The sequence below is a fragment of the Dama dama genome, chromosome 33, assembly GCF_033118175.1.
Source record: "Dama dama isolate Ldn47 chromosome 33, ASM3311817v1, whole genome shotgun sequence".
Lineage (NCBI taxonomy): Eukaryota > Metazoa > Chordata > Mammalia > Artiodactyla > Cervidae > Dama > Dama dama.
Window position 1 is genome coordinate 27,171,214 of NC_083713.1, and position 20,326 is coordinate 27,191,539.

A 20,326-nucleotide genomic window follows, 5' to 3' on the forward strand; every position below is an offset into this window, starting at 1 on the left:
GTCAACCTACTTATGGGGACAGGAAATTAAGGGTATTAAAATATCAATTACATACAGATACAAATATTTAACTGGCTAAAGACAAGTTATCTCCTGGGAAAGTCGTGGGAACCAAATTTTGTTACAGGAATTCAAGTCTTCTTGACACCAGAGGTATGTATCTCAAACTAGAACTTGAAGTTCAAATTGCTTTTGGATGGAAACTGCTAAAGTAATCGAATGTTATACTATACTCTTCTACCTTTAAGAAAATGTTGACTATTTTAAGGTTAATACCTAACACATGAACAGAGAGAAACAGGCATATAAAGGCAGTAACAGACATTCATTCAAACTTTTTTTTAAACTTCTTCCTTTGGCCTAATATTCCAGACACATTTTTCTTCACACTTTCACGTCTCCCACTTTTGCCATCTGTAAAGTCTCTTCTGGTTCTTAGCTTTCACATAAAATGCACATATATAAATGCACAGTATATTCTGTCTTTTTTTAAGTAGTATTCTCTTCAAAAGTATCCTGGTGTCATTTTATTATCACCAGGGGTTTTGGTTAGGATACCATTTTAGATATAGAGGCTACATCTGTGCTTGGCATCCTTCCAGAAGAATACAGAGCAATGACGGTACCAAGTGTACACATGACATACAGATTATTTTTCATTTAGGGTTTCGCTGTACCTCGCTGCCCATTTCTTTAACGGGATTCTTTAGATAAAAATGACTATAAAGCAAAATAGTTTTTTTAAAAAACAAACAAAACCCAAATGGTTCATTTTCACCAGTGATCAAAGAATTGCAAATTCAATCAAAAGATGAGATCAGAGGGAGGAGCCAAGATGGCGGAGGAGTAGGACGGGGAGACCACTTTCTCTCCTACAAATTCATCAAAAGAATAACTGAATGCAGAACAAACTTCACAAAACAACTTCTGATCGCTAGCTGAGGTCATCAGGCACCCAGAAAAGCAGCCCATTGTCTTCGAAAGGAGGTAGGACAAAATATAAAGATAAAAAGTGAGACAAAAGAGCTAAGGACGGAGATCCGTCCCGGGAAGGGAGTCTTAGGCGGCATTGCTTGGGGTAGGGTCTGGGCCCGAGTGCCCTGAGGACAATCGGAGGAAGCTTCTGTGAGCTGCCAACTTGAACTGTGGGAGACCAAAGGAGAGAGAGAAAATTAACCGGCCGGAACACACTGCCGGCCGTTCGCAGAACAAAGGGACCGAGAAAGTCCAGAGAAGAGCTCGCAGGCTACGGACCAGCCCAGCCCCGCCGGAGGCAGGGGGGAGGGGAAGGTCGCGGCGAGACACAGGGCACAGGCACCCAACCGGCGCGGGCGGGGACTGGGGCTGGGGACCCGGAGGGCGGAAGGCGCGCGCACCCGACTGGCGCCAGCGGAAACTGAGACTGGGTCCGCGGAAGGGAGTGGGCGCGCCACACCTGGGGAGAGTGCGCCCACCAAGCCCCTGGCTGCCTGGACCGCTCTGACGGGGAAGGCAGAGAGAGCAGGCGCAGCTTTTCGTTCCGCGCTTTTGTGGAACACCCGAGGGCTGGAACCTCGCACAGTGCGGGGCGCGCTCCATGTAGAACAGCCGGGAGCCTGAGCAGCGCAGACGGAGAAAGCAGCGTCAGCCCTTCCCGGCAGCGCCAGCCCCTCCCGGCAGCGCCAGCCCCTCCCCGCAGAGCTACGGAACTAGCTACCTAAATAAGAGTCCACCTCCGCCCGCCTGTCAGGGCGGAAATGAGGCTCTGAAGAGACCGGCAAACAGAAGCCAAATAAACAAAGGGAACCGCTTCAGAAGGGACTGGTGCAACAGATTAAAATCCCCGTAGAAAACACGGACTACACAGGAAGGGCCCTATAGATATCGAGAAGTGTAAGCTGGAACGAGGAACTATCTGAAACTGAGCCGAACCCACACTGACCGCAACAGCTCCAGAGAAATTCCTAGATGTATTTTTACTTTTTTTTCTTTTTTCCTAAGTAAGGAAGAAAAAAAAAAAAATTTTTTTTTTCTTTTATTTTTTCTTTTTTATTTTTTCTCTTTTATTTTCCTTTAAAATTCCCTATTACTCCCCCATTACTCCTTAACTTTCATTTTCATAGATTTTTATGATTTTTTTAATTAGGGAAAAAAAAATTTTTTTTCTTTTTTTTTTTTTTCTTTTTTTTTCTTTCCTTTTTCTCTTCTTTTTTCTATTTTTCTTTTTCTCTTATTTCTTTTAAAGTCCTCTAGTACTCCTCTACTACTCCTTAATTTTCATTTTCAATACACTATAACCTTACAAAAAAAAAAAGAAGAGAAGCCCTATTTTTAAACCGAAGATTATTCTCTCCCAATCTTGACTCTCTGTTTTCTACCTCAGAACACCTCTATTTCCTCCTTTCCCCTTCTCTTCCCAATCCAATTCTGTGAATCTTTGTAGGTGTCTGAGATACGGAGAACACTCTGGGAACAGACAGCTGCATAGATCTGTCTCTCTCCTCTTGAGTCCCCCTTTTTCTCCTCCTGCTCATCTCTATCTCCCTCCTCCCTTTTCTCCTCTTCATGTAACTCTGTGAACCTCTCTGGGTGTCCCTAACGGGGGAGAATCTTTTCGCCATTAACCTAGAAGTTTTATTATCAGTGCTGTATAGTTGGAGAAGTCCTGAGACTACAGGAAGAATAAAACTGAAATCCAGAGGCAGGAAACTTAAGCCCAAAACCTAAGAACACCAGAAAACTCCTGACTACATGGAACTTTAAGTAATAAGTGACCGTCCAAAAGCCTCCATACCTACACTGAAACCAACCACCACCCAAGAGCCAATAAGTTTTAGAGCACGAAATACCACGCAAATTCTCCAGCAACGCAGGAACATAGCCCTGAACATCAACATACAGGCTGCCCAAGGTCACACCTAACACATAGACCCATCTCAAAACTCATTACTGGGCACTCCATTGCTCTCCAAAGAGAAGAAATCAAGTTCCATGCACCAGAACACTGTCGCAAACTTCCCTAACCAGAAAACCTTGACAAGCCAATCGTCTAACCCCACCCACTGGGTAAATCCTCCACAATAAAAAGGAACCACAGACCTCCAGAATACAGAAAGCCCACTCCAGACACAGCAATCTAAACAAGATGAAAAGGCAAAGAAATAGCCAACAGGTAAAGGAACATGAAAAATGCCCACCAAGTCAAACAAAAGAGGAGGAGATAGGGAATCTACCTGAAAAAGAATTTAGAATAATGATAATAAAAATGATCCAAAATCTTGAAAACAAAATGGAGTTACAGATAAATAGCCTGGAGACAAAGATTGAAAAGATAACAAGAAATTTTTAATAAAGACCTAGAAGAAATAAAAAAGAGTCAATTAAAAATGAACAATGCAATGAATGAGATCAAAAACACTTTGGAGGGAACCAAGAGTAGAATAACGGAGGCAGAAGATAGGATAAGTGAGGTAGAAGATAAAATGGTGGAAATAAATGAAGCAGAGAGGAAAAAAGAAAAAAGGATCAAAAGAAATGAGGACAACCTCAGGGACCTCTGGGACAATGTGAAACGCCCCAACATTCGAATCATAGGAGTCCCAGAAGAAGAAGACAAAAAGAAAGGCCATGAGAAAATACTCGAGGAGATAATAGCTGAAAACTTCCCTAAAATGGGGAAGGAAATAGCCACCCAAGTCCAAGAAACCCAGAGAGTCCCCAACAGGATAAACCCAAGGCGAAACACTCCAAGACACATATTAATCAAATTAACAAAGATCAAACACAAAGAACAAATCTTAAAAGCAGCAAGGGAGAAACAACAAATAACACACAAAGGGATTCCCATAAGGATAACAGCTGATCTATCAATAGAAACCCTCCAGGCCAGAAGGGAATGGCAGGACGTACTGAAAGTAATGAAAGAGAATAACCTACAACCTAGATTACTGTATCCAGCAAGGATCTCATTCAGATATGAAGGAGAATTCAAAAACTTTACAGATAAGCAAAAGCTGAGAGAATTCAGCACCACCAAACCAGCTCTTCAACAAATGCTAAAGGATCTTCTCTAGACAGGAAATGCAGAAAGGTTGTATAAACGTGAACCCAAAACAACAAAGTAAATGGCAACGGGACCACACCTATCAATAATTACCTTAAATGTAAATGGGTTGAATGCCCCAACCAAAAGACAAAGATTGGCTGAATGGATACAAAAACAAGACCCCTATATATGCTGTCTACAAGAGACCCACCTCAAAACAAGAGACACATACAGACTAAAAGTGAGGGGCTGGAAAAAAATATTTCATGCAAACGGAGACCAAAAGAAAGCAGGAGTCGCAATACTCATATCAGATAAAATAGACTTTCAAATAAAGGCTGTGAAAAGAGACAAAGAAGGACACTACATAATGATCAAAGGATCAATCCAAGAAGAAGATATAACAATTATAAATATATATGCACCCAACATAGGAGCACCGCAATATATACGGCAAACACTAACGAGTATGAAAGAGGAAATTAATAGTAACACAATAATAGTGGGAGACTTTAATACCCCACTCACAACTATGGATAGATCAACTAAACAGAAAATTAACAAGGAAACACAAACCTTAAATGACACAATGGACCAGCTAGACCTAATTGATATCTATAGGACATTTCACCCCAAAACAATCAACTTCACCTTTTTCTCAAGTGCACACGGAACCTTCTCCAGAATAGATCACATCCTGGGCCATAAATCTGGTCTTGGAAAATTCAAAAAAATTGAAATCATTCCAGTCATCTTTTCTGACCACAGTGCAGTAAGATTAGATCTCAATTACAGGAAAAAAATTGTTAAAACTTCAAACATATGGAGGCTAAATAACACACTTCTGAATAACCAACAAATCATAGAAGAAATCAAAAAAGAAATCAAAATATGTATAGAAACGAATGAAAATGAAAACACAACAACCCAAAACCTATGGGACACTGTAAAAGCAGTGCTAAGGGGAAGGTTCATAGCATTACAGGCTTACATCAAGAAACAAGAAAAAAGCCAAATAAATAACCTAACTCTACACCTAAAGCAATTAGAGAAGGAAGAAATGAAGAACCCCAGGGTTAGCAGAAGGAAAGAAATCTTAAAAATTAAGGCAGAAATAAATGCAATAGAAACTAAAGAGACCATAGCAAAAATCAACAAAGCTAAAAGCTGGTTTTTTGAAAAAATAAACAAAATTGACAAACCATTAGCAAGACTCATTAAGAAACAGAGAAGAACCAAATTAGCAAAATTAGAAATGAAAATGGAGAGATCACAACAGACAACACAGAAATACAAAGGATCATAAGAGACTACTACCAGCAGCTCTATGCCAATAAAATGGACAACTTGGATGAAATGGACAAATTCTTGGAAAAGTATAACTTTCCAAAACTGAACCAGGAAGAAATAGAAGATCTTAACAGACCCATCACAGGCAAGGAAATCGAAACTGTAATCAAAAATCTTCCAGCAAACAAAAGCCCAGGACCAGATGGCTTCACAGCTGAATTCTACCAAAAATTTAGAGAAGAGCTAACACCTATCTTATTCAAACTCTTCCAGAAAATTGCAGAAGAAGGTAAACTTCCAAACTCATTCTATGAGGCCACCATCACCCTAATTCCAAAACCAGACAAAGATGCCACAAAAAAAGAAAACTACAGGCCAATATCACTGATGAATATAGATGCAAAAATCCTTAACAAAATTCTAGCAAACAGAATCCAACAACATATTAAAAAAATCATACACCATGACCAAGTGGGCTTTATCCCAGGAATGCAAGGATTCTTCAATATCCGCAAATCAATCAATGTAATACACCACATTAACAAATTGAAAGATAAAAACCATATGATTATCTCAATAGATGCAGAGAAAGCCTTTCACAAAATTCAACACTCATTTATGATTAAAACTTTCCAAAAAGCAGGAATAGAAGGAACATACCTCAACATAATAAAAGCTATATATGACAAACCCACAGCAAGCATCACCCTCAATGGTGAAAAATTGAAAGCATTTCCCCTGAAACCAGGAACAAGACAAGGGTGCCCACTCTCACCACTACTATTCAACATAGTGTTGGAAGTTTTGGCCACAGCAATCAGAGCAGAAAAAGAAGTAAAAGGAATCCAGATAGGAAAAGAAGAAGTGAAACTCTCACTGTTTGCAGATGACATGATCCTCTACATAGAAAACCCTAAAGACTCTACCAGAAAATTACTAGAGCTAATCAATGAATATAGTAAAGTTGCAGGATATAAAATTAACACACAGAAATCCCTTGCATTCCTATATACTAACAATGAAAAAACAGAAAGAGAAATTAAGGAAACAATACCATTCACCATTGCAACAAAAAGAATAAAATACTTAGGAGTATATCTACCTAAAGAAACAAAAGACCTATACATAGAAAACTATAAAACACTGATGAAAGAAATCAAAGAGGACACAAACAGATGGAGAAACATACCGTGTTCATGGATTGGAAGAATCAATATTGTCAAAATGGCTATTCTACCCAAAGCAGTCTATACATTCAATGCAATCCCTATCAAGCTACCAACGGTATTTTTCACAGAACTAGACCAAAGAATTTCACAATTTGTATGGAAATACAAAAAACCTCGAATAACCAAAGTAATCTTGAGAAAGAAGAATGGAACTGGAGGAATCAACCTGCCTGACTTCAGACTCTACTACAAAGCCACAGTCATCAAGACAGTATGGTACTGGCACAAAGACAGAAATATAGATCAATGGAACAGAATAGAAAGCCCAGAGATAAATCCACGGACCTATGGACACCTTATCTTTGACAAAGGAGGCAAGGATATACAATGGAAAAAAGACAACCTCTTTAACAAGTGGTGCTGGGAAAACTGGTCAACCACTTGTAAAAGAATGAAACTAGAACACTTTCTAACACCATACACAAAAATAAACTCAAAGTGGATTAAAGATCTAAATGTAAGACCAGAAACTATAAAACTCCTAGAGGAGAACATAGGCAAAACACTCTCCGACATAAATCACAGTAAGATCCTCTATGACCCACCTCCCAGAATATTGGAAATAAAAGCAAAAATAAACAAATGGGACCTAATGAAACTTAAAAGCTTTTGCACTACAAAGGAAACTATAAGTAAGGTGAAAAGACAGCCCTCAGATTGGGAGAAAATAATAGCAAATGAAGAAACAGACAAAGGATTAATCTCAAAAATATACAAGCAACTCCTGCAGCTCAATTCCAGAAAAATAAATGACCCAATCAAAAAATGGGCCAAAGAACTAAACAGACATTTCTCCAAAGAAGACATACAGATGGCTAACAAACACATGAAAAGATGCTCAACATCACTCATTATTAGAGAAATGCAAATCAAAACCACAATGAGGTACCATTACACGCCAGTCAGGATGGCTGCTATCCAAAAGTCTACAAGCAATAAATGCTGGAGAGGGTGTGGAGAAAAGGGAACCCTCTTACACTGTTGGTGGGAATGCAAACTAGTACAGCCGCTATGGAAAACAGTGTGGAGATTTCTTAAAAAACTGGAAATAGAACTGCCATATGACCCAGCAATCCCACTTCTGGGCATACACACTGAGGAAACCAGATCTGAAAGAGACACATGCACCCCAGTGTTCATCGCCGCACTGTTTATAATAGCCAGGACATGGAAACAACCTAGATGCCCATCAGCAGATGAATGGATAAGGAAGCTGTGGTACATATACACCATGGAATATTACTCAGCCATTAAAAAGAATTCATTTGAATCAGTCCTAATGAGATGGATGAAACTGGAGCCCATTATACAGAGTGAAGTAAGCCAGAAAGATAAAGACCATTACAGCATACTAACACATATATATGGAATTTAGAAAGATGGTAACGATAACCCTATATGCAAAACAGAAAAAGAGACACAGAAATACAGAACAGACTTTTGAACTCTGTGGGAGAAGGTGAGGGTGGGATGTTTCAAAAGAACAGCATGTATACTATCTATGGTGAAACAGATCGCCAGCCCAGGTGGGATGCATGAGTCAAGTGCTCGGGCCTGGTGCACTGGGAAGACCCAGAGGAATCGGGTGGAGAGGGAGGTGGGAGGGGGGATCAGGATGGGGAATACGTGTAAATCTATGGCTGATTCATATCAATGTATGACAAAACCCACTGAAATGTTGTGAAGTAATTAGCCTCCAACTAATAAAAAAATTAAAAAAAAATAAAAAAAAGATGAGATCACACTACAGTGGCAAAAATTAAATAGATTCATCCTGTTGGGTGTCGGTAAAGGTGTGAGAAAATGGGCCCTCTGGTAGGTTGCTGCTGTGAGCATAAATTGCTACAATTTTTCTGTGGGTATATGTATGAACAAGGGTTTCCCAGGTGGCTCAGTGGTAAAGAATCCATCTAGCTGCCAATGCATGAGATGAGGGTTCAATCCCTGGGTCAGGAAGATCCCCTGGAGAAGGAAATGACTACTCACTCCAGTATTCTTGCCTTGGAAATCCCATGGACAGGGGAGCCTGGCAGGCTGCAGTCCATGTGGTTGGAGCCGGAGACTGACAGTACACATACACATACACATGATCAATAAAAAAAATGTGCTAACCTTGATCCCAGCAATTCTATTTCTAGGAATTTTTCTTTAAAAAAATCAATTACATGGAGATATATATATATATATACATTACGCTATCTAACACACTGTTTATAATAGCTAAAAGTCACAGACTATCTAAAAATTCCATCAACCAAGGACTCATTAAATGCATATTATGGAAAAACATTGAGCTTTTAAAAAGAATAAGATTGATATATCTGTATTAACAAGGAGAGAAAATGGAAGAGGCTAATTTTTACAAACCAGAATAGAGGACAGCAGTTATAGTATGGCTGTTTGATGACACCCTAGAAGTGGAGAGAGACTCAAAACTATTAAAAGTTGTTTGATGGAAAGAAAGAATATTGGAAAACTTGCACTTAACTGCAATTCTGTATTAACTTTAAAAAAAAAAAAAAAAAAAAAAGAATGTGCTACTTTTTAAATTAAAAAAAATGTTTTGCACAATTCTTCCTGGCAATTTCCAGCAGTGATGGAATTGTTGGGATAAGGCCACTGAGACACAGCTGATGGGCAAACCGCTGCAGCCTTTCTGGAGATCATTTTGGTTGAAGGAATCACGAGTACTAAAACACACATGCCCTTCAACTTCGCAACTCACTTTTAGGAAGTTATCGTAAGGAAATAATCTAGGACACGAAGAAAAGTAAGGATGCTTACCAGCTCTGTGTATCTAGGAAGCAAACCACCAAACCTGGAAAGCAACCTAACTGTCCAATGACAGGATGACAGTATAGCAATTGTTAAATAAACTATGACCCCAAATAAACAACCCAAAAGTTGTTAAATAAACACATGACCCATGTGATGTCTCAGACAACCATTAACTTCATTTCAGAAAAGTACTCAACGACAGGGAAATAACCCACTATGCATCATACTCACTCACAGAAAAAGGCCACTATTCATTACAAACCAGCAAAAGTAGGTTACAAAACTATATGTACATTACAATCTCAATTCTGTTAAACATACATGTATATTCACACAAAAAACCTAGAAGGATATAAACCAAAATTTTGGAGTTTCTTAATGGATGGTAAAATACAGTACATTCATTTCCTTCTTTAAATTCTTTACACGGTCAAATTCTTTGTTTCAGTTTTTATAAATGTAAAGGTAAAAAATTTCCACCAGTTCTGACCTTTTTAAAAAAATTAGTTCAAAATTACACCAAGACTTTACAAAATAGGTTTTTATTACATCATTGTACTACTCTCAAGAGAAAAAAATATTCAAAACTCATATAAGACTTCACCTTTAAAGTACAGTTGTTACAAATTTCAATTCAAAAGGTAAAACAAAACAAAACTCTAGTGTAAGTAGATTTACCAAACAAGCTTAAAACAAGAGACTACATACCTGAAAATAGTTACCGAATCTGAGAGGGAACCAACAGCAACATCAGGGTAGGAATTTCTATCAAGGTCCATGTTTCCAGCAATTGAATATCCAAAAAAAGGTGATTTACCCTCAAGAACCTGAAAGGAACAGGGCATCAGAATGGACACCCAGCTACTAAAATAAGGCTTTTATTTATGCTTTGAAGATAAATCTCTTTTGAACTGAAGTTAAAGAGTTTACTTACAAATTATATTAAATCACAACTGAATTATAAATAAGTATACACATGATCAAACATTTCATGCATTTTATTTTCACAAAAGTTACCTGATTTATGTTGTATCTCAAAAGACAGAAGAGAAGCTTTGATAACCCTATGTACTATATTAAGTCAATCAGTGTATTTCAAACCAAACTTCTCTTCCTGCCCTCCAAATGTCTTATTTTCCTCTAGAGCAATTTTAAGATTTTGGTATCTGAATTCTCTATGCAATTACAATCATCTCTTATGTTTGTCCAGTTTCATCCCTTCATAATATGCTACTAAAAGAAATGTATGACATTCCACTTCTTTATGCTGTCAGAGTAGAAGAGTCTTTTCCTTTAGCTTAGTTTGATTCTTAATTTACCAAAGAAATTTTACAATTTAAAACAAGCAGCTTATTGCACTTAAATCTATTTACAAGTTATTTTCTAATACATTTTTTATAAAACCATAGTTCATACTATTGTAGACTTGTAAGTAACATATGATTAGTGTGAAAATTCACATAAATCTAAACAATCCATTGGAAAGAAAATTATTGAGACCTTAACTGTAGAAATCCAAGTTATCTGGTTACCTGTGTTGGTTTGGTATTTATTCCATTTGCAGATCCATGATAGATAAAAACCTTCCCCTTACCATCATAGGGTGCTCCAACTGCAATATCTGTTAACAACACCACATTTTAACAAACGTCACATTTTAAAAGCATTCCAATACAATATTTTAAAATACATCATGACACATGTACCCCAATGTTCATAGCAGCACTGTTTATAATAGCCAGGACATGGAAGCAACCTAGATGCCCATCAGCAGACGAATGGATAAGAAAGCTGTGGTACATATACACAATGGAATATTACTCAGTCATTATAAAGAATACATTTGAATCAGTTCTAATGAGATGGATAAAACTGGAGCCCATTATACACAGTGAAGTAAGCCAGAAAGAAAAACACCAATACAGTATACTAATGCATATATATGGAATTTAGAAAGATGGTAACGATAACCCTATATGCAAGACAGAAAAAGAGACACAGATGTATAGAACAGACTTTTGGACTATATGGGAGAAGGCAAGGGTGGGATGATCTGAGAGAACAGCATCGAAACATGTATATTATCAAGTGTGAAACAGATTGCCAGCCCAGGCTGGATGCGTGAGACAAGTGCTCAGGGCTGGTGCACTGGAAACACCCAGAGGGATGGGATGGGGAGGGAGGTGGGAGGGGGGATCGGGATGAGGAACACATGTAAATCCACGGCTGATTCATGTCAATTTGTGGCAAAAAACCACTATAATGTTGTAAAGTAATTAGCCTCCAACTAATAAAAATAAATGGAAAAAAAAATAAAAATAATAAAAATTAAAAAAAAATAAAATGCAAATACTCCCAGGAAAAAATAAAATAAAATAAAATATGTCATGAGCACTCACTATTTTAGATAATCACATAATCCATAAATCATGACCATTTCACAATCTATTGTCTACCTGGGTAGCCATCTTGATTAATATCACCAATATTTTTGACTGCAATGCCAAACATAGAATCTTTGGTTCCATTAAGACGAATCGGCTTGACGTTATTCCATCTGCCTTGCTGGTTAATGTAGACATACGCTGCACCTCCAACTTCTCCACTTCTATCAAAATACTGTGGGGCTCCAATAACTATATCTTGCCACCTGAAAACATAATGAGGGGAAGACCTGTTAACCACTGGCCAAAATATCAGCAAGCTTAGGGAGAATCCCACATGAACAGGTACTAAGGACACAAAGAGATATGATAAAAAGGACCTCAAATCTGGAATTTATATCTCATCTCCCTAGTTTTTTTTTTAAACTAGGTACCAAAGGAAAACATCAACTGTAAGAACTTGAAGCCAGTTTCCAAGTTACATCTATAGTGCAGAGAGACTCCCAGTAAAGATTCCACTCCCTTCCACCTTCAACCTTCTACCAAAGACCCAGATTGGCACCACCAACCAGAGACCTTTGTATCGACTTTGTCACCAATCCCTACTTTCAACAGGACATTCTGGCTGCTCCAATATCCCCTTAAGAAACCACAGAACAGAACCACATAGGTGTCATTTTTTTTTAGTTAAATTTTAATTCTCACGGACCCATGATCCTAGGACAGAGTAAAAACCGAAGACTGAAAATGTAATCCTACATCCTAGGGAGGGTAATGAATGTCTGCTACCAAAATATAAGTGAGGAAGACTGATGGGATGGTAAAAATTTGGCAGCAGAAATATTCTTTCCATCAACTAACCTGGAAGGGTATTTCTTCTCAAGACCTATAGAAGCCAGAGCAGCAATGAGTTCTTTGCAAATGTAAAATAACCTCAGAGGCTCTTACCCATCTTTGTTGAGGTCCACCACTGCCACGTCATAGCCAAATGAAGAAGCCAGCCCTTCCCCATCAAATATGTGCTCAGGGAGGAGGTGTGCAGACTTCAGGTCTCTTTTAAGCAAAACCACAGCTCCACTGTGATTGGCTCTAGGAGCACCAGATACAAAAGTGATGTCATCTTTGGAAACAATACCTTTCCCTGAGTCCAAAGAAAAGCCTAGAAAAACAAAACATGGTACTTATCAACTCTGTTTTTCAGGAGGTATCTAACACTGGTTACTTCATCACTACTTTTCATTTCCCACCACTCTCCCTCTGACCCTCCCCAACAGCTATCATATCTCTGATAAGAGTTACAGAACCAGGAGATCTGACTCAAGCACAAAATAGTAGGTATTTCCCTGTTTTCTACAGGCGCACATTAAATATATTAAGACATTTAAAGAAAAGTACCTGTGCTAGTTAGCACTTTTGTAACTTCAATCATGAAGCATACATGCTACTTAAGAATCAGTTCAAACTCCATTCCAATACTGAAACTGCTGTAAAAGGAGATCAAGCTAGATACTAAATTATCAAGGGAAAGTTACATCCTGTACACCAAGATGCAACCTGACTAGCATAATTGAGTGCCTATGGGTTTTGCTATAATGCAGTGATTAGTAACTTCTATATTCCTCAATCTCCTTGGTCATCAGGCAGTAAAAGAATGCTAACAACATTAATATACCACAGCCAGCATTCTACTCCTTAGGGCCAACTTAGTTCTCAGACACAAACATGCAAACAAAACCATGACTGATGAGATTTGAGAACCTAGAGTAAACAATAGAGGTGAGCAAGTTGTCATCTGTATCAATTACACACTTGTTCAGAGGGCAGAAAAACATTAGAAACCTCATTATAAAGCATCAGGTAGGATGTCAGATTACCAATACTGAAGTTAAATGGCAAGCAGACACAAATGTCCACACATCAAAATTGTCCGAATAAAGCAAATCTTCCTATGTAAAGACGAGGCAGATGCAGAATACTATAAACTCGCCCTTTTAATTGGGTTTTATTTATGAAAAGCATCACCACTACTGTTGCAGTTCTCAAATTGTGAAGCGAGTTGAAAAATAGGATGAGCTACAAGTTTAGAAAGGAGACACAGTTGAATCCAGCTCTGGAAGCCACTCTGGCTGCAGAGCCTCAACCGTGGCATGCTTTTTGTGTGTGCTTCACTTGAAATGAAATAGAAAATAAAAAGATTTATGGTCTATATGGATCAAAAAAAAAAAATTCTTAAATGACCATGACCAAGACCATTTATTTGTCATCTCAGAGGTCACAAACCTAGGTAGCTATTCATCATCACATCAGGGGATGTGTCGGGCTGCTCCCTGGGAGGCTGTGTTTTATAAACAAACTGATCGGGATCTGTATAGGAAACGGTGGTCAAAAACAGCAGGCCTGTACACATGCACGGGACGGAAGAGATTGAAGAAAAAGCAATTATGCTTGGTAAGAGGCACACTGGCTACTGCCGTGCTTGCAATGATGAGGCCACTGCTGCATCCGGCAAGCCACCCTCTTTGCCAGCTTCCAAACCTCATGCAGATCATTTTCCTCCTAAAACCTGCTGATTTTTTTGAAATGACAGATGCACAGACAGCCAAAATGTAACAGTAGAAACATGACACTATTCTCCCCACCCCAACCCAGTATCTGCTTTTGAGGAAATCCATTCTGAAAGTGGCAAATGTGTTTAATAAAAAAAGTTTAGTAGTTTCAAATGTTCCAGTAGACACTAAGATAAAATCCATAGGCATCTATCTTACAAACCAAAGTGTTGGCTTCTTGACCAGAGCCATTAAATTGAAATGGCATAAACTAATCCCTAAGTAACTCATTTGAAGAGGTTGCCTGTTAAAATTTATTCAAATAAAATATTGGTTTATTGATAGTATTAATATTTACCTTGAAAAGAATTTTACCCTGGAAAATCCTATTTAATAATTGAGACTGCAAACCACTCAGCCCTGTGTTCCCCTCCTGTCCTGCAAAGCCACTGACAGCATTCACATACCCAGCTGCTTCCCACCCTGTCCCAATCATTTTCATGAGCATTTCTTCCCTTGGCTGGGGGATTATTAATTGTGTGACCTTGGACTAGGAAATTCATTTCCCTCAGTCACAGGAATTTTTCCCATCAGCAAAAGGAAAATAATACTTATTTTATAATATAGTTGGAAAGAACAAATAAGACCTATAAAGTAGTAAGTAATAGTGTGATTTATAGTATACGGTAGGTGCTTAACAAGTGCTAAGTATAAGTTTTCTCCGTTCTATGTCTTCACACCAAGATTTTAATTTAGGGTTGGGGGAGTTTCTGAAAAGTTTTTTTTTAAATTAACAGTATTGTTCATACATATCTATATAATTAGAATAATTTTTAAAGAATATGTTTACTAATACCTTGTTTAGAATTATTTTTAGATCTACACCCATTTTTTTCCCCTTTTTAACCTTCCATTGTTCTAGTAAGATCTCCAGCATATGGTACTCCTCTATTTTTTAAAAAGAACAGGATACTATTTAGATTTAGTAGATTTTTTACATTTTTTTCCAAGAATTACACAGTAATTATTCTTTATGTCAACTCATACCAAGAATTAAAGCTTTTAAAAGCCTTTGTGTAATTACCATAATGCACATGAATAATTTAGGACACCCATTAGTAACGCAAGCAAGCGTCAGGAGTTAAAGAATTGGCACTTAGACCACAATCTGGGTGTCCTCGGAGCTGCTTTAGCAGTGCGGCTCTGGCTCAGCTGGAAAGGCCCCATGCCACCCGCCAGGGGCCTTGTGACAATCCAGAAGCAAGGCCAGCCCTTGGAGAAGGGCAGTCACAGGGGATGGACCTGGAGGTCTTGACCTGCCACTTAAGAGTAACTTCATAAATGCAGCTCTTCAAGAGTATCTCTCCAAAAAGAGGCACTGAAGGGAGAGGGAAGACAACTCGGCCTCTTGCTTACATCCATGCATTGTGTCAACGGCTGCGTGGACCGCCTACTGCGGGTTACAGAAGTGGACATTAGCTCAGGAAACAGACCTCCAGGCAAGAGGACAGAAGATTTTAGGAGATGGTAGGTTTCCTCCTGCTTTGAGGCAGCTCAGGTCAGATACCCCAAGTATCAGTCAGACTACCTCAGGGATCACCAAGCTTTAAATTCCAGTAAATGAAGCCACAGCCCCCAGCTCCAATCTGGCCTTTTCTCAGCCTCACAGTCCAGGGTCCCGTGACAGCACTGTTGCACAGAGGCATCTGAAGAGGTAGGCGTGTCATCTACTCTCGTTCCTACCTAAGTAACTGTTAGCGGGAACAGGAACTAGACTTTCGTCATGGTCAGTCTCTCCACCAACTTCATAAGGCCCATCTTCAAAGATGTTCATGTCAAAAAAAGTGTTATTCTTTTGCTCTACGCGAACAATCCCTAAAAGAATGAAATGGTAAAAAAGAAAAAAAAAATGAAGATGAAACAAAATAAAATAGATGGTCCTAATAAACATTCCTGATATTATCATTAAGTTCAGAAAGAAAAGTTTGGAGGAACAAAAGGCAGAAGATGACTTTTGAGGTTATTAAAGTTAAAAAATCCTGTTCGTGTAGGTTTTTACATCAAACAAAATTGTTTTAGCAATAAAAAAAATGCCCACGTGTTTTCATGAATTATCTTTATAATGCCATGAAAATGGAATTATAGATGGAAAATGGAATGTTTAATTAACTAAACCTACAGAAAACTTTTTAATTATATGAACCTGAAAAATTTTACATTTTCTATAATCCTAAATCAATTTCGTGAAAGCGAGATTAGTATTTTGATATTTTCTTCCAATAATTTTTAACCAGAGATTTTTAAATCTTCAAAAAATTTTCAGACCTAACCATTGAAAAGAGAAGATCTCACATAGTAAGTCCACTATATGATTTTTTTAAGTGGTAACATTTTAAGTCAGCATTTACAAAGCAGGCAAGATGTATTTCCCATAAACTAAAACATACATATTTGGTGGGTGTTTTTATTTTGTTTTACTATGTATGGCATCTCTTGCTAAAATAAAACTCTTTCTAAATTCAGTGTGTTATTAGGTCAAGATAACCCAACAAATACTGCCATGTGGAAGCTTCAGCTAAGGGTGGGTAGTCTAAGAAAATCATTCCCAAAGGTTGCTATGAATGACACACCCAGGAAGGTATTCAAGGACCATTCTTAACACAAATTAAAACTCAGAAATTTTTGAATGAACAATGGAAAATTTTCCCAAGATTTTTCTGACTATAGAAAATATTAGAACATAGGATTTATCATAATAAATTTCTCCCCAAAAAATCTTATTTCTGAATCAGATGTAATTCTCTTCACTATGAATTAGAATCAGGTAAATTGTCCTTCATAATAGAGTGGTTTTCTATACCTGCTTAATTTTGTCAGAAGTTGAACTTTTATTACAGGGGCACTGACCATGTTCCTCTAGGCAAAAATGTGATGTCGCCCTTCACCTATATCTCGAGATTATTTAAACAATATCATTCAACAACCTTTCCACCAGTTATCTGCAATCATCTCAAAATTTCCTAATTTCTCATCTGTCTTTCTAACTACCCTGCTTTATTAGCAAAACAAAGCCCGAGTAATACATGACTAAAGAAATGTCTGTATCAATACAATATTATTTGTATACATCACCACTCAATTCTCAGTTTTCAGATCCCCATGTTAAAATTAAAACTTTCAGTTTCATGACACAAGCAAATACAAAACAGCAAAAACTAATGCTAACTATATTTTTACAAAAGGAAGTTAAGTAGTTATATGAATGTAAATTGCTGGCAGAGGGAAAAACAGAACATACATTTTGACGATTGTTTTTAAAAATCAGAATTAAGATATTTTAATAATCTTACTCTACTTCTATAATATAAAAATGCCTTATAATACATTCTGTTTTAATTTAAAACATACTAAACCATGGTGCATAGGCAGAAATTATGCAGTCATTCTAATCTCCATTTCTATAAATACACAACATACCTTTCCAGTTATAAGTGCCTGGGGCTCCAAACGCAATGTAATGGAAGTCTTTAGTAAAAGTAGCTGCTACACCTTGCTGGCAAGAACCAAATTTTTCATGACCTCTCAATCTGCCATCACAAAAACTCCAGTCTCCTCCATCCATATCATCTTCAATCCTGAGATTCTGACTTAGGACGTAGCACCTTCCAAAGATGTCTCGGGATTCCTGCTTCGTATTAACATGTTGTCTTTTTTCATATCGATGTGCACACGTCTGCAAGCAAATGAATAAAGTAGCCCACATGTGTTGGCAAACCTGAAGTTCTTCATTACAAACCAATGAAATTATCAACAATCAAGAGGTTAATTCTAAATGGGATGTTAAATGTGTCCTCATCCTGAGACCAGGTCAGAAAACCAGCAAATCTTCCCCAAAGTTGCAAGAAGGAGATCATTATCTAGCACAGGACTTCTGTCTTATCGTCACCCAGAGAATAATGTTGCAGTCTAAATACTGAAGGCCAATCTATAATCCCCTGGAGAAGGAAATGGTAACCCACTCCAGTATTCTTGCCTGGGAAATGCCATGGACAGAGGAGCCTAGCAGGCAACAGCCCATGCAGTCGCAGAAGAGTTGGATATGATTTAGTGGGACTTCCCAGGTGGCACCAGTGGTAAAGAACCTGCCTGCTATGCAGGAACGTAAGAGATGCAGGTTTGACCCCTGGGTCAGGAGGATTCCCTGGAGGGCATGGCAACCCACTCTAGTATTCTTGCCTGGAGAATCCCATGGACAGAGGAGCCTGGCGGGCTACAGTCCATGGGGTCACACACGACTGAAGCAACTTAGCACACATGCACACACACGACTCAGTGTTTAAACAACAATCTGCAATTCACAGGCAATTTATTTGTCAATTTACCTGTCACATAAACAATGGGAAACACCTTATTTTATCTTCTCAATTTAATTGGCCTTTAGCAGCTACATTAAACCTTTCTATCAGTATGTTCATGGAAAGAAGGAACATGTTCCAGAGGAGACAAACAGGGACATGTTTTCGCAGGGATTGGGCTGAAACAAAGGCATTTTCCTTTTACCCATACTATTTCCTCATAATCAATCCTATCTTAACTTATCCTTTAAACTCTGAGATTAAGTTTATTTTAAAAGGCACAGAGCAGTCTTTTAAAAAGGCAGAGAAAAATCATACTGCCAGAGAGACGAAATAAACCCTAATTTTCACATATGGGTATTCATGGCCACCCTCCATATAACACAGACTGAAAATACTTTACAATGTCCAAGTCAATATCCTATAATGCATCTCCTTAGATGTAAAAATTCAATACTTGGTAAAATTCTCATTTTTCTCAAAATTCTACATAAATTTGTTACAGCAACCAGATTTTAAAAGAGACAGAAAGATCATCGTGATCCAGTCTGGCACCTCCAAGGCCACCTAAAACATTCCATCGAACAACCCTTTTTTCTCAGCTACCACTTCTATCTGAAGTAGCCCAGAAAATAAAAAGTTTAAAATGATCTGATCCTTACTTTGCATGACCATTCCCATATTTTTGTAACTCATCTATATATAATAGCTGCATAATTCCTAGGACAAAAACCATGGAAGGTTTTGCTTTGGTTTTTCAAGACCACCTAAAGTTGTAGGGACATTCAGTAAAGGTTTTTAAGTAAGTTTTTTGGATCTAAACGTTCTAAGGAAAAGCAGGTTGTAGAGCTGTTTCAAAGTAAATCAGGAATCACAGAAAAAGTAATGGTTTGATTTCCTCTTGACATCAATTCCTGCTATATAGCAGTCCGTTTTCTAGAATGTACTCTCTAGGCAGGCGGAAGCTGTCTGTTCTGTTCACTGCTAGAAGCCCAGCACCAGCACACAATAGGCACTCAGTGTGGAATGGACACATCTCTCTATACTTACCACGACTTTGCCGCCTGGACCCTGGCTTTGGACAGTGACTCCCATCCACTGATCTTCCTTGCTTTCCGATGAAGGGTCAGCTGTGGAGAAAGCAGCATAGGTCACACACACACACAGCTAGGACTTCAAAGCTACTGCAACAGGCCATGAACCAGTAAGTGAGCAAAAACGTAAGAAACAGCTTCTAAACTGCCTTGACTCCAAGTCTAACTACTTAGTAAGTGCAGTCACTCAACCCATAAAAATTACTTTCCATCTTAAGAAAACAGGTGAGTGGTTATCGGTATGAATGTTTCACCAAATTCTTTACATAAAATATGTAATTCTACCTGGTGGCCCTTCACCTTGTCTGACACCCAGAATCCCAAGTACGGAAATGACCATCCAAACTAACAAAAAGGGAGTTACTTCTCTATATACCCTCAAATTTGTTACATAATAGCATGAACTTTGCTTTTCTTTACTGGAGATGGGATAACAAGGCCTCAGATCCACTTTCTATCTTTCTATTGATGAAAAAAAGTAAATTGATATTATTTATTTTTACCTCTTCCTTCCAAAAAGGAGAGAGGGAAACCAAAAATCTCACCATGTGCTCTTCAGTATCAATGTGAGCCTACTGTATAACCCTACGTCCAAAATTTTGCCTTCCTTAATGAGAAGGCAGGCA

General features: G+C 38.2%; 1 protein-coding gene across 2 annotated transcripts in view; it reads right to left on the reverse strand.

The window, feature by feature from the left end:
• Positions 1 to 20,326, reverse strand: part of ITGA6 (integrin subunit alpha 6) — a 91,522-nt gene that overhangs the window by 31,080 nt on the left and 40,116 nt on the right. For both annotated transcript variants that reach the window (XM_061135641.1, XM_061135642.1), the window contains exons 3-9: positions 19,657 to 19,736; positions 17,729 to 17,984; positions 15,995 to 16,126; positions 12,654 to 12,864; positions 11,778 to 11,971; positions 10,854 to 10,942; positions 10,030 to 10,148 (exon numbers count right to left, since the gene is read on the reverse strand). In XM_061135641.1, coding sequence (XP_060991624.1) covers positions 10,030 to 10,148; positions 10,854 to 10,942; positions 11,778 to 11,971; positions 12,654 to 12,864; positions 15,995 to 16,126; positions 17,729 to 17,984; positions 19,657 to 19,736 — 1,081 coding nt within the window. The remainder of the gene's footprint in view (positions 1 to 10,029; positions 10,149 to 10,853; positions 10,943 to 11,777; positions 11,972 to 12,653; positions 12,865 to 15,994; positions 16,127 to 17,728; positions 17,985 to 19,656; positions 19,737 to 20,326) is intronic.